This window comes from Pelodiscus sinensis, chromosome 2, assembly GCF_049634645.1.
Source record: "Pelodiscus sinensis isolate JC-2024 chromosome 2, ASM4963464v1, whole genome shotgun sequence".
NCBI classification, from domain to species: domain Eukaryota; kingdom Metazoa; phylum Chordata; order Testudines; family Trionychidae; genus Pelodiscus; species Pelodiscus sinensis.
Window position 1 is genome coordinate 105,996,990 of NC_134712.1, and position 14,681 is coordinate 106,011,670.

At 38.0% G+C, this 14,681-nt stretch overlaps 1 protein-coding gene across 4 annotated transcripts in view; it reads right to left on the bottom strand.

Annotated features, from left to right (window-relative positions):
• Window positions 1–14,681, bottom strand: part of RANBP9 (RAN binding protein 9) — a 61,099-nt gene that overhangs the window by 21,232 nt on the left and 25,186 nt on the right. For all 4 annotated transcript variants that reach the window (XM_075921183.1, XM_075921180.1, XM_075921181.1 and 1 more), the window contains exons 3-6: window positions 10,312–10,364; window positions 4,575–4,742; window positions 1,175–1,197; window positions 282–466 (exon numbers count right to left, since the gene is read on the bottom strand). In XM_075921183.1, the coding sequence (XP_075777298.1) occupies window positions 282–466; window positions 1,175–1,197; window positions 4,575–4,742; window positions 10,312–10,364 (429 nt within the window). The remainder of the gene's footprint in view (window positions 1–281; window positions 467–1,174; window positions 1,198–4,574; window positions 4,743–10,311; window positions 10,365–14,681) is intronic.

Here is a 14,681-nt window from a genome sequence, read left to right on the forward strand (position 1 = left end):
ACAAATTTTGTGTCAGTCAGTTGCCCTGATGAATCTTAGTGGTGGTAATGGTTCTTACTGTATCAAAGAATGCATTTAAAAAAAAAATTTCAGTAAGACCAAGCAAATTTTTCATGTTCCTGTGAAGTTATGAACATTTGTAAGAAGTGCCTTATACTTGTTCTAAAACTAATAGTTGCATTTAATTAGGATATTGTACAAACATTTAAAAATATAACCATTTTAAAATCCCTTTTAGATCATTTTAAGTACACAGTATTTAAAATCCCTCTAATTCTTACTTTTGAATCATTGTCTGCCATTCTCCTTCTCGATCTCCTATAGGAAATCTGTCGATCTGAGCCTGAATTTTGGTTCTCCATTCTCGCATATAGTCTTCAATATCAAACACAAATGGATGCTGCCCAAAGTTAGCATCTACAACTTCTCCTGGTGTTTGAAGCCCTACTGTAGGGTACAAGTTTGGCTGCAAGAGATTTTTTTAAATCAATACTCTTTCCTCGTATTCAAAATTCCCCCTTTTTTTAAATCAACTTCAACATTTCCACTATCTATCACTGCCATGAAGTAGCACTTATTCTCCTAGCATTCCCAGTGATTAGTTAAATTTAAGTAATGGGTACCAACTTAGCACTATGAAGTATGTTTAAACAATTCTGTTACCAATGGGAGAGGAAATAAAACATTACTCATTTTGAAATCCAAATCTCAACCCCTTCAACAAGCAAACAGTTTTTAAAGCATAGTAAACTTCAGACTTTGGGACTTCCATTGTATGTTGTAATTAGTTTTATCATTATTGTTCAGAAATTATCTCAGAATCAGTTGACAAGCACACAGATTATATAAATAAAATTTTAAAATCACTTGTTACAGTATCGCTCTGATTTTCTGGTCATGAAAATTCCCAAATACTAAAATCTGACAAGAGGCAAAATTGTAACTATTTGCTTTTCAGTATTAGTTTTTACAGATACTGAGTTTCAAGCTTCTCTCAGTGATATCTGTCAAACTGAAAATCCATCAGATATAAAGTGGTATAAAAAAGTCATAGTGCACATTTTCCAGAAGCATAAGCTTGTTTCAAATGTACTCCAAACAGAATACACTTGAAACAGCTATTTATAGTATGCAGAGAATTCTATTTTAGGTTTGAAAAATCCACGTGTCTTACCGGTAGATCCGTGAAAGCAATACCTGCAATGAACAGAGATGCGTTAAAATAATTTTCTCATTTTTATAGTCAAAATGTATTGTAAAAAGTCGACGAAACTTCTTAGAGAATGTTTTTGTATATAAGAGCATTCTAGATACTCAAATTTTGTCAGATCTTTTTGTTGAAGCTGATCTAATAGGAGTATCTAGATGCTAACGTTTAGAGAAACTAAATACTTATCTGTTATAGGTCTGCAAATACTTCCTAGGGATGCTTCAAAAAGTAAATATGACTGGCATGCTAACATCTATAATGTCAAGTGTAGTAACAGGAGCCAAAAGGACAATATTTGGCAAATAGAAAAAAATATTTTTAAAAGACAACATACATTTAAAAAGTTATCAAAGATGCAGACCAAAAATTTAAAACTTTGTAACTTAAGCTGTGTTTTCTTACCCAAGTTATATAGATGTCTAGGTATACATTTTATAGCTTAAGTAATCAAGTGGAAAAATTTTGGCCACAATTGACTGTTTTAAATGCTAGGAAATAAGTAGCAATATCATCACAAAATAAACTGGCAATACTCAAGTTTTCTTTCATATGCAGCCATAATACTGAGATGAAAGTTTACTGAAAAGAAGTCTCTCCTACTGGCAATGCACAGTACTTTTCAGCTTGGCAAAAAATAAAGCAGAAGTAGCACATCTGCCAGACTTTACTGAAAAGTAATGAGTTCTAACCCAAACTAAATATTCTATGGGCATTTGATAAAATTAAACTAGGTATTTTAGTATATTATCATCAAATATGAGAGGCTGATAAATCAGGGATGGGCAATATTTTTTGATGGGGGAGGGAGGAGCACTCCAAGAATTTGGAAAGTGGTCAAGTGATACACTCTTCCATATTAATGGAGGAGGTGCAGGATCTGGGATGGAGATTGGGTGCAGAAGGGAGCTTGCAGTAAGGGACTGGGGTACAGGAGAAGATGTGGGGTCTGGGAGGGAGTTTGGGTAGAGGTGGCAGTTGTGACCTGGGTTAGGGGACTAGGGTGAAGGGGATTGGGCTGTGACCTAGGGCAGGAGGAGATTGTGACTTGGGGCAGGGGACTGGGGTGCAGGTGGGGGCAGAAGTGGAGCAGAGGGTTTGAGTTGTGACCTGGGGAAGGGGATTGGGGTACAGGATCTGAGAGGGGATATAGGGGCAGATTGTTTGAGTTATGTGGGGTGGGGATTAGAACAAAAAAAAAATCTAACCTTTGTATGTTCCCTAGGCTTTAGGTAATTTTAGAAAAAAATTCATTTAAAATAGACTCTTTTGAAGAAGTGAAATTTGTATCTGACACCTACAGGGTATTATCAATTTCCTTGTCCTAATGCTGTAAGGTTGGGGGTTTTTTAACCTTGTTGTTAGTTGTCCATCTATGCTGATGACTAAAATGTACTTCTCAGTTTTATTTCTCCATCTGATATACCATTACTATATCAAATATAGCATGGCAAAACCAATGCTTCTAATCTTTCCTCCTAAATCCAACCACAACTTTCATCATTAACATTTCCATCCTTCATCACTGAGGCCCTTAATATAGGGATCACTTTTGACTCCTTATCCTCTCTCTCCCACATGAACAGTAAGCAAATCTCGCTGCTTCTTCCATCATATCTAAAATTCACCATTTCCAAATGGCTTAATCGCTGTCCATGTCTTAAGTTTCTCTTGCCTTAACTATTGAATCCTCTTCCTTCTTTGGACTCTCTGACTGTCACATTCCTCCCCTGATTTCTCCAAAATGATCTTAAGTGTTGCCATATCATCATCATTCCATTTACCCATTTCTGCAGCCGTCCAGCAGCTTTCCATCACTCTAAACAAGCTTCTGGTCCTCCCCTTCAAGGCTCTTTATTAAAGCTCCTGCCCAAATCTACAACCAGTCTTTTTTCCCAGTCCTACTCCTAACAGAAGCCTTATCTTTTGTCCTTTGTCATTGCCTCACATTGTCTAAGACTTATTCCATGCTAGCCCTTATTAAAACCCTCTTCCAAAATCTATTCATCAAGTCACCCCCTTAAACCACCAACCTCTCCTTAACCCACTGTTAATGCAAACAAAGAAGACATGAAAAAAAGAAAATATCTTTGGTCACTGAAGTGTGTGCAGACTACCTGAACTGCCAGACAGGTAACAGTTAACTTAAGGTCAACACCACCCATCCCTGCTCATCCTCAAGTTTCTATACTATGTGAGAGGAGATATGATATTAAAACTAGGGATGTGAACGGGTAACTAGTTACCCGGTAAGCATGCCTCCTAACAGCTAACCGGCACCCGGGAGCAGCCTCACTGTCTGCAGCACTCCAGCCCCATTGAGCCCATTGTGCCATGGGGGCAGGAGGCTGCTCCCAAGTGGGCTGCTCCAGCCAGCCTGGAGCAGTCTCCCATTGGGATACCACTTAACTGGTTAAACAGGATTTTACATTCCTAGCTAAAACATATTGTGAAGGGTTAATTGGCATAAATTTGGGATATTTGGGATGGCCTATATAACTACCTTGTAGCTTTGTCCCAGCTCTAAATGTAACAACCTGACACACAAATCAACATGCTTTAGATCAGCTGTGGCCAACCCAAGGCTCTCAAGCCGCATGGCAGCTCACCCCCCTTCCCACCCAGGGAGCAGCTCGCGAAGCTCCCCACCGGGCTCATAAGTCGCCCCCACGCCCTCCCTGTGCTGACCTGGGTGGGGAGCGGTCCGGCCTGGCCATTAAAGTTGATGTCGGCCAGCGGGAGCCTGAAGTGGCCAAAAAGCCTCTAAACATGTTTTTTTTGCTTGACAACTTTGCCCCAGCTCTTCGCACTGGATCCACTGATTACTTGGCTCTTTGACCATAATAGGTTGGCCACCCATGTTTTAGATAAAGCCCCTTTGATTTAAGGAGCTACTGGCAGACAGTGTGCTGTCCACAAAGGGACACTGTTTTTGAAATTCATTTTTCTATTGTCTGGAACAAAGTGGGTAATGAGACTTCATCTAACAGTAACATACAATATCTAATTACAAATTCAAAAATATAAACTTGAACTTAACAGTGACAGTTGAAAACTAGTGACCTTCCTGAAAATTCACTTGCCAGATCTTAGTCCCCAAGATATATGTAGATTTCCTGGGAAAGATGGTATGGGCAAACCCATCCAAATTCGTGTATAAGGTTTTACTATTAGATTAATTTTTTTCATTTTCCTTATCTACTTGTTTAAAGCCCTGGAGTATAAAACCCATGCAAATATTGGTGTATACTTAAAGTGCTTATGACAGCTTGATTCTCCCGTCAGTATCACATTATTTTAAAAGTATCAAAAAACTACACTAGGTTTGAGGACATCAGTTATCATTAGCAGCATTTGTTTTCCATACCCAAACTATGTCCATTCTTTGTGTAGAAGCAGGTATTGTTGATCAGGTTTACACAACAACCAATGACATCACCAGTTGTAAATGTTGGGCCATAGGGTTGTCCAGTTCCAGACGAACAAAATGAATGTCCATCATCTCCGTGGTAACCATACGAATGCTTATCCCAACCTATAACAAAGCATTTTGAATGTATTAATTTGCTTCACTACAAATTAGTGGAAATAACTTTTATTATATACATTAAATGTAACATATCACAACCCAAAACAGTTTTTAATTAAGTTGGTTACTACACTCACAGTTATTCCTGTCAAACAGTAAAATAACCATTACCAATGCACAGAAAGTACCAACATTAAAATGCTTTGGTTAATTTAAATAGCAACAAAAATGGTTGAACATATAATTCTACTTATGGGTGCCAAACACAGCTAATCAAGAAAAAAGGTAAAGTGTTAAGACTGTCAATTCCCATCCCCTTTAAAAAGATCTAGGATTCAACATTGTCAACATTTGATAACTGACCAGCTTCACTAAAGCTCCCTACATGTCTGGCATGTCCCAATAAAGTAGTGAACTTTCCTCTTAATTTCCCGCATTTTACAACATCCATTCCATAACAAGTCACTGTCACATTGAGACTATCTACAGACCCAGACATGTTTTTGGAGAAAGCCAGTGACACTTTTGAACATCCTTAATTGTTGCGTAGCAGCAAGTAGCACTCCATGTAATAGACAAGACCACAAACTATAGTACTACTAGCCTTGCTGTCTTTGAAAACTTCAAATCTAGAAATGAACCCAGGTGAAAAGTCACTAACACTAGATAATCAAGATGGACCTAATTCTGCATGTGGAGAAGCTCCAGAATAAATAAGTTTCAAAATAACTACTTGCTTCTTCTCTGTTTTTAATAGGAATGTCGTGAATGAAGCAACTATAGTGGTCCCTCAGTACCAACACAAAAAACTCTTTGGAAAGGTGTGACCTTGCAGGCACTGTATATGCTCCCATATAGAAGAATGTCTGATGCAAGGGTGTATAAGAGAGTTCAAATCCCATTTCTATCCCAGTTTCATTCCACAATCAGCAGTCAACAGACTCCGGAAATGTGGGTCTACATACAGACAATTTTCCTGAAAAGTTAGTTACTTGGTAGGGATGTAAGTGACTATCTGATAAGCATAAGCTTATCGGAGAGTCAACTAAGGATATCTGGTGATAAGACTAGTCCCTCCCCACCCTCACTTTCTGCCTCTACCAGAGAGAGGCAGCAAGAAGGGGGGGGCAGGAGCCAATGCTGTGGAGAGCCAGCTCAAAAGCTGGCTCCCCCCAGCACCATCTCCACGGGGGCCAGAGGTGGTAGCGGCACAGCAGGAAACCGTGCGAGTGGGGACTGAAGCAGTCTCTGCTCACGCCACCACTGCTGCGATTCTGCTTTTGTGGGTCTCTTGTACATTTCAAAAGCAGAAGCCCTGCAGAGAGTGCAACAGGGCTCTTGTCACAATTCAAAGGCAGAGGCGCCCTTATAGACTTATCAAGGAGTCAATGAAAATCCTATCAACTATTCAATTGGTTAATTAACCTACATTTAACATCCCTGTTATCTGGAAGTAACTTAATCTTTTTTTGCATACTGTCCACTTGGGAGCATATCCAGCAGTAACTGTCAAAGGAAGAGTGACAGAACTAAAGTGTAAGGACTGTTCTGAATTTCCATGATTTTTTTTTTTTTTTTTTTTTTAAAAGGATACCTATCATCTATGATTTTGAACAAATACACATTCTCTCAATTTATCTCCTGATGCCACTGGCTGAGCGATTGGCATATAAATTTAATCCTTCTTAGACAAAGGGATCCTTTTAACAGTGACTATGCAACCTGGCTTTTTGCTATCACATCATGAGGTCCAGCGAGAGACAAAGAGGCAACAGCCCTGTCCAAGGGGGGTTTGAGCTCCCTGTAGACAGAGGCTGCTTGGGGAGGCGAGGTGATAGGGGGAGCTGCCATGAAGCAGCCGCTGTTAGAGGCAGCAGCACGGGAGGGAAGAGGCAGCACTGCAGAGCAGGTGCTGAAGGAAGCCGGCTTAAGGGAAATGTGAGTACAGTAGTCAAGAAGATTAACTGAAACCTAGATTAACTGATTGTCTACTCGACTACTCATTCACATCCCTTACACTCGTCGGGTCCTAAGCATGCCGGACTAGAGAGGTTCAACTTGTTCTGTCTTTCACTGTACACCGAAAGCTTATTTTATAAACATATGGTGTTACATAAAGGAAGCCATGAGATGCAAAGATGTGCATTTGAAGTTTGATGTTTTACAACTGAATATTTGCAAAGGCTAACGATTTCAAAATCTCTTCAAGCCTTATTCTCATTAAGTTGACCTCTGCAAAAATGCAGTAAGAACAGCTCTAAGTTTCTCAGTCTGAAACAACGGAAATATGAATAAACACATTTTTAGAGGGCAAACTGCAGTCTCCATAGAGATTGTGCACCTCAAGGAGGCAAGAATGGGTACTTCGCAGACACAGATCTACAAAGATCACACAATTTCTCTCAAGGGATACTACATAGCACATGAGGCTCTGATTGAGCAACTGACACCAAGAGAAGTGACACAAAAGGAACTACAGCTCTGGATTTGGAGGCATCACCTTCACAGATTCCTACAGATCCCTAGCTTCCTTTTGGCATCAAACTCATCTGGAATACCCATTTTTTCCCTAAGAAAACCCAATAAACTAAGATGAGTGACCAAAAGTGATGGTCATTCTGAAAGAAGAAGAGTTTCACAAAAGTACCAAACATTTTTATATTGAAGAAAGTGGAAAAAATAAATTGATAATGAATGCAACTGGCTAGGTGGATCTATGAAGTTTCCCAGAGGCTAACAGAACATTAAAGCTTTTAACAGAAGTGACTATATTAAATTACAAAATAAATCTAACAATACTGATGAGGTACAGAAAAGAAAAGGCTTTCTTCCATTCTCACTGTTTTAGCTATGGGTAAGGGACTGTGATGAAGTGGGAGACATGACTCCTTTGTATACCTCACTGAGCATCCAGATCTGCAAAAGGGTCTGTGCCTTGCCTTCTAAGTAGGCATGTTAAGAAGCAGGTAATTTGCTAATCATGTAGTCAGTAGCATTTTTATCAACTACGCAATTAGACGATATGGGAAGTTAAAGCTCCCTGCTCACACCAGGTCCAGGAGCTACCCCCCACTGCTGCTCTGCATTTAAATGCATGCAGTCAGTGGCATTAACCAATAAGCTTTTGCTTATTGACAACTATTACATTCCTACTTCTCAGCACTGCTTTATGTGGGGTTCTATGGATCTAGGGCAACATGCATATCCTTAATAAGGAGAACTGTACCAGCCATACTTTAAGGACAAGTAAAATGTATTAAGACAGTTGACGGAAGTATATGTAGCAAATTCACAATACAAAGCATTTAAGAGCAGTAAACTATGGAGGGAAATAGTCTCTCATACTTCGGTCACACTGATTTGGGATTTAACCCACATCATGTAAATATAATATCTTCAATAAATACCACTTTATTTAAAGGCATTTCAGAAAATTAAACACAAAAGGAGAGCTTAAAGGAAAACTACATGAATTAGTAATACTGCTAATAATTCTTTAATAAAAAAAATGCATCAAAATCTTTTTTCATAACTTTGAATACCAACTGATAAACCACTGACTTCAGAACAGCTACTTGGATATGACTGGATGTTTGCATTGCACTCTTCCCAAGAGGCTTAGCCAGAAACTGGAGACTGAAGTCTGACAATAATGTAAGACTAATTTAATATTATTTACATTTGTTTAAAATTAACCAAATTTTAAAAAGAAAGCCATTCCTTCCATCTCCTATTTCTTATGTATTAAAAAATGGGAGTTGCATTCCTATCCCTACTCAAAGGGAAGCTATTTTACTTATCAGATAAATGTTCTAAAACTACAGCATCAGTTCAGTTTACTATCGGAACTAACTTACAATCTCTGCCATAAGATTACTACAATTTTTCTTATTACAAAACCAAACAGTTCAAAAAATAGAATTTGTATGCAAATATGATTTGAAATAGCAAAATGTAAACTCTCTGAAGAGCCAAGTATATACTAAACATTTTATATGTTTTGACACTGTACAAAAATATTCAAGGTATTTCTCTTAAGATGTAGGCCCTAATCCTAAAATTCAGTGGACTACTTGTGTGATCAAAAGTTAAGCATGGAGAGTGTTGGCACAATAGGTGCTGATTCCATTGGTGCTCCAGCCTTAGAATACCCACTGAAAAAAGTTAATGGGTGCTTAGCACCAACTGGCAGCTCTAACAACCAACTTCCTCCCTCTTCCTCCCACTCACAGATCAGCTGTTCCTGGGAGGAGCAGGAAATGGGGTAAAAAGAGGTGAGGTGGGGATGGGCAGCTTGAGGGAAGGGCTGAGCACCCACCACGGAAAACTGGAAGCTGACACCTGTGTTTGGCACCATGCTGTGCATGCCCCTTATTTTAGAAAGGCAGGGAAACAATGCTGAGAAGAATAGATGTCTGGCTCTACTCTTAACAGTGATATGCTTTTGATCACAGCAGGGCAGCTCTGTTAAATATTAGAAAATGGTGTACTATAAATTTGTAGAACAAGGAAGTATTCCGTGGTTCAGACTGTTCACTTTACCAGATTTTTATTTGTTCTGTAGCTGAAGTGTCTTGGCTGTGTTCTAAATAGGAAACATTTGATGGATATTATCATACTGTATTGATTAAGTCAGAGACTTAAAGTATCTATTTTAAATAATTATTTAAATCAGCAAAGAGGAAACAATGATTTAAATAATCCGTTTTAACTGTTTTGCATATGTACATTACATATTTTCCAAAGGCAAGGTTAGTAATCATTAATACATCAAGTAAATCTCATCTTCTCACACCAACTTAATATAGCTTTTACACAACATCTGGTTCTTTCTTTACTAACTAGCAGGATACATTATATTCAAAACATTTATTTGGGCAGTTATATAACTTAACTTACACATTCTAATTTTTATTTATTGAGAAAATGATCAATGATGGATTTCTTATTTACTAAATTTTACTTGTGATTTGTGTTCAGCCCTATATAGATTGAAATGTTCTGGATACATAAGAAAAAGTTTTATATTTAAAATTAGCTCAGGTATTAAACAAATTAAGTACAGTCTATCGTGAATTGAACTGACTGGCTCCAAATGCTTAACCAGTGATTTCTTCCTGTTTAGTGGTTTGATGTCAAAAAACTTTGGCACTAAACATGTACTGTTTACTTTTTTTTGTATAATAATAGTAGATTACAATAAAATGAGGCTTTAGGATTGGTTGCCAATTTCAAAGCTAATTTTAAATAGGTTTATTATTAAAATAAGTCTGTGCTTACTTCAAATAAAAATCATCATATTTAAAAAAAAATAGGGTTTAATTTTATTTGCTTTTATCCACTCTAGATTATAATGTGCAGACACACAAAGCATAATAACCATGATTAACAATTAACTTGTCAGGCTGTAAGCTTCACATAGCAAGGACTGTCTTCATACTGTATTATGCCCTGATAAATACATTGTTGATGTTCATCAGGATCAAACATTTCAAAATACTTACTATACCATAGAACCATTAAGTTAATTATGTTTAATTTTTTCTAAAATAAAAATAAAAAATATTAAACATACCTGGTAATCTGTTCATATTTACACCTTGAGCAGAAAGCCCAATTCCCATGTAACTGTAAAAATCAAAATAAAAACAAACTTATCTTTCTTTTACAAAACATGAACAAAAATATATGAAAGACATTTCCAAGAAACACTGTCCTGAATCTACTGCCAGTTAAATTGCTAAGAGATAATTTAAGACGCTGACAGCGCAATAGGAAAGACATTCCCAATGTATTTGGTGTATCACGGATGAGGTACTTATCCTTAAGGGTCTAGGTTTGACACAAGTTCCCTCTTCTCCAAACATCTCTGTTTTCATCTAAAAGTACTAATAGAGGTCATCAAGTTGACCAAAGGGCCTTGCTTCACTAGGCCACTCACTTGTTATGAATAGGGAGAATCAAATAGACTTTGCTGAAGCGAAGGCAATTTCAAGGAAAGATGTACCCCCTGGAGAGTCCACCAAACCCTTGAGAAAATGAAGAAATTATTTTATCAAATACCCTTATAAACTGCATAAACATTTATTTTTAGAAGACATTTGTTAAAGTCAGACTAATTGCCTTAATCACTCAAGGAAAGTCCTTGAGTTTTGTTTGCCAGACTCTGAGAAAGGGCAACAGGGAATAGATCACTTTGATGATAACCAGTTCTGTTAATTCCCTCTGGAGCACCTGGCACTAAGACACTGGGCTACATGGACCATTTATCTAACCCAGTATGGTGGTCTTCTGTACATATTAGCAAGATTTATCTAACCCAGAGTTTCTATTGCATCGTAACCCCCTTCTGACAACCAAAATTACTATGCGATCCCAGGGGCCAGAAGCCCTAGCCCTGCCATGCCAGGCAGCCTAAAGCCAAAGTCCTGCCAACCCGGGGGGGGGCATTAAAGATTCAGGGCTTCATCCTTGGGCAGTGGGGCTCAGACGGAGGTTTCAGCCCTGAGCCCCAGCAAGTATAATGCCAGCCCTGGCAAACCCATTTAAATGGGGTTGCAACTCACTTTGGGGTCCTGACCCACAGTTTGAGGACTGCTGGTCTAGCCTAAGCAAACTATTCAATTAATTTTTGAGAATAGTTCAAATTAGTGCGCATAATATAAATCGAAGAGACAAGATAGGCAAGGTAGTATCTTTTGTTGCATCAACATCTGTTGGTGAGAGAGAAGTTTTCACACTACAAAGAACTTTCCTTTAGGTGTGGGAGACTCTCAGAGCTGGTCCATTAAAAGACATTTACACCTTATCTACTTTGCATATCTAATAACCTGGGACCAGTATAACTATCCCACTGCTTACATCAATCAAGGCACAATAGCTAATGAATAGTATTAAACGAAAAAGAACCCTAGATCACTTTGAAAACAGTGTATGTCAATAAGCTTCTTATCATTTTTCTCTTTGTATACATCTAATTTTCAAATATGTTTTCTATTATGGAGTACAAGTTAACTTGATCTTTTAACTAGGACTATACACCGGTCATGAGCTAAATGGCCTGAAAGTGGCCACTACCTCTTGTAACATGCTTATGTGTGGGAATTAAGAATTTCCTGCCACAACTTCCAATCACCATAAACTACTAGCTGCTTGCCAGGATTGCGAACCCTCCAGGAATTAAAGTCTCCAGGAATTAAAGACTGATCTTCAGTTAAAGATTGTGTCATTAGATTAAATGTCCAGGAATACATCCAACTAAAATGGGCACCTCTACAGTTGCCACATGTACCTGCTACACACAAAGCATTCCCTCCAGTCATGCCTAATGTATCCCATACACACTCCTGAACTGCTGGCAATCCACATCTTTAGCACTTCAAAGATGAATGCCATTGTTTGAAACAAAGAAGCTGAAGCATCAGGAGGTTAAGAGTTGAACTTTTAATTACTTTACTGAGACACTGATCAAGACCAAGTCAACTTAACTATTCCAAATAATAGCATAAATGGAAAAACCTAAATTTCCATTAAACATGTAAAGGGATCGGCCTATAAACCCAATATAAGGAAGATTACAATGTGAAAATTAAAGGAGCCCTGTGGAACTCTTAAGACTAACAATTTTATTTGGGTATAAGCTTTCATGGGCTGAAGCCCACTTTGTCAGATGTTGTATTTGACAATGTGGACTCCAACTCATGGAAGTTTAAACCCAAATAAATGGGTTACTCTTTAAGGAGTCACAGGACTCCTTGTTTTTTGCTGAAACAGACTAACATGGCTACACCTCTAAAATATGAAAAGTATCTATCAATGCAAAATATAACTTACAAGAAGATTTTGTGAACAAGTGTAAAGGATACCAATTTAGTTAGTATAAATTTAGACAGCTTCTTTAAAAAGTCTAACTAAACAAAAACATTCAAAATTTAAAATTAATCAATTGGCAACAAAAACAATGTTTCAGCTCCAAACACAATTTCATATCAGTATTCTATAAAGGAACAGTACTAAGACTATGTTAAACTGCAGGAGGAAAGAGATCTAGTACACTTTAAGTAGGGATGTAAAATTCTGTTTAATCAGTTACACTTTAGGTTTAATTGGTTAATTGCTTATATATGTCCCTGCCTGAAAGGTAGCACAGCAGATCCAGACAGGCTGAAGCTATGGGTGGGGGACTGCTCCAGGTGGGCTGGAAGGCCTGTCACATTGCATGCTATTCCCCAAGATGCAAAGAACAGTTTTGGGCCCTACATACATATACTTATGACCTTTACAGCAAAAACATATGCTCACTTTCATTTTAAAAACTTCATTTTTGTTTACAATGTGCCTAATAAGGCATACGCTCTTTTAAATGCCAAGTTTATAAACTGTTATTTATTAAACATTCACATTTGTACAGAGTCTATGACATTACCAACGTGTACTGTTTTTAAATACTCATACATTTCTTACTACGGTAACAGCATTTTCCTACAAAGATAAGTTCCTATTTCCTACTACACCCATTAATAACCTTCTGTGCATTGCACAGCCTTCTGACTGGGGAGGGGGAGAGGGGAAGGAGCAGGCAATTCTTGGATAGCAGCATGCATCTCCATAACAACCACCCCAACAACCAGATTGACACAGCCATAAACTACTCCACACTGAAGGAAGTTCTCATGGAGTTGTTCTACCACTGCAAATAGGGAACAAGCTCTGCACAGATCTCTCAGTTACTTTAGACATCTTCAAATTCTGCCCCCATTGATGAACATCCAAGCTCTTCAGCTTTAAGTGTTCTCAGCAAACAATGCTAGTTTTCTCCCAAGATCTAGAAGGTTATGCACAATGTCAGCCTGCTCCTCCACAGGTGATGCCTTTACAGCCTTGATTCTGAACTCACTGCATAACAGCAGTTATCCTTAAGCAGCCTATTTATATTCATCACTAAGTTAAGTATAAAAATGCTCTAACTAGATTTCACTGTAGTGAGAAAAGGAGAGGAAGTAATCTTGTAGTTAGGTTTGGGGGGAAAGGGGTGGGGGTTCCATGAAAGAAATGCATTCCTATTATTGCTGGAGTATAAATTTCAATCTGGATGTCTGGTTAAATACAGAATAAGAACATGAGGATAAAAAGAGAAGAGGAAAATCATTAATACGAGGAAGTATGGAATTAGAAATTGAAGAAAAAGAACAGGGATAATCATTCATAGCAATGAAGATGATATGCACTTCCTGTGACAGTTAAGGCTACATTTTAATCACAGGTATTTTTAGTACAAGTCAGACAGGATACAGGCAAAAAACAACAATTCATGCCCCCATGACCCGCACTATAAGTAGCCCTAACTAAATCGTAGGAGCTTCAGGGGCCTCCACAGGTGCTACTGCTCCAAGGGGGTAGAAAATGGACTCCCAGGGCCTCCAGGTGATCTGAGACCATTCCTGCTCTAACATCCCCTGGGTCAATCTGCCTCGGGCCAGCTGAGCGGCGGCAGGTGCAGCAGGCTCATAGACTGCCACACCACTGCTACAGAAGTAATGGAAGTCCCGAAAATTCACAGAAACCATGACAGACTTGTAGCCTTAATTATCATCAATTGAACCTGTGCAACAAAATCTTACACCATCAGGATGAATACTTATCTCAGTAGGAAAGGCAAAAGAATTAACTATAACATTTCAGATTAAACAGCATTCTCTGTACTCTGTTTCACATTTCTAATAGGAATATGAGGAACTTATTAAATCTTATCTAATCATTTATTTACTAGAAAGATTATTGGTATTTGTGATGAAGACATTGCTATATATGTTACTCTAGATACAAGACATTCCTTACTTTTGGTAATTTGTCCTTAAATGGAATGTCATTAATTAAAAAACAACAAAGCAAATTTCTCTTTCTTTGGTAAAGATCATCAATGAAAATTTTTACTAAAATATAACA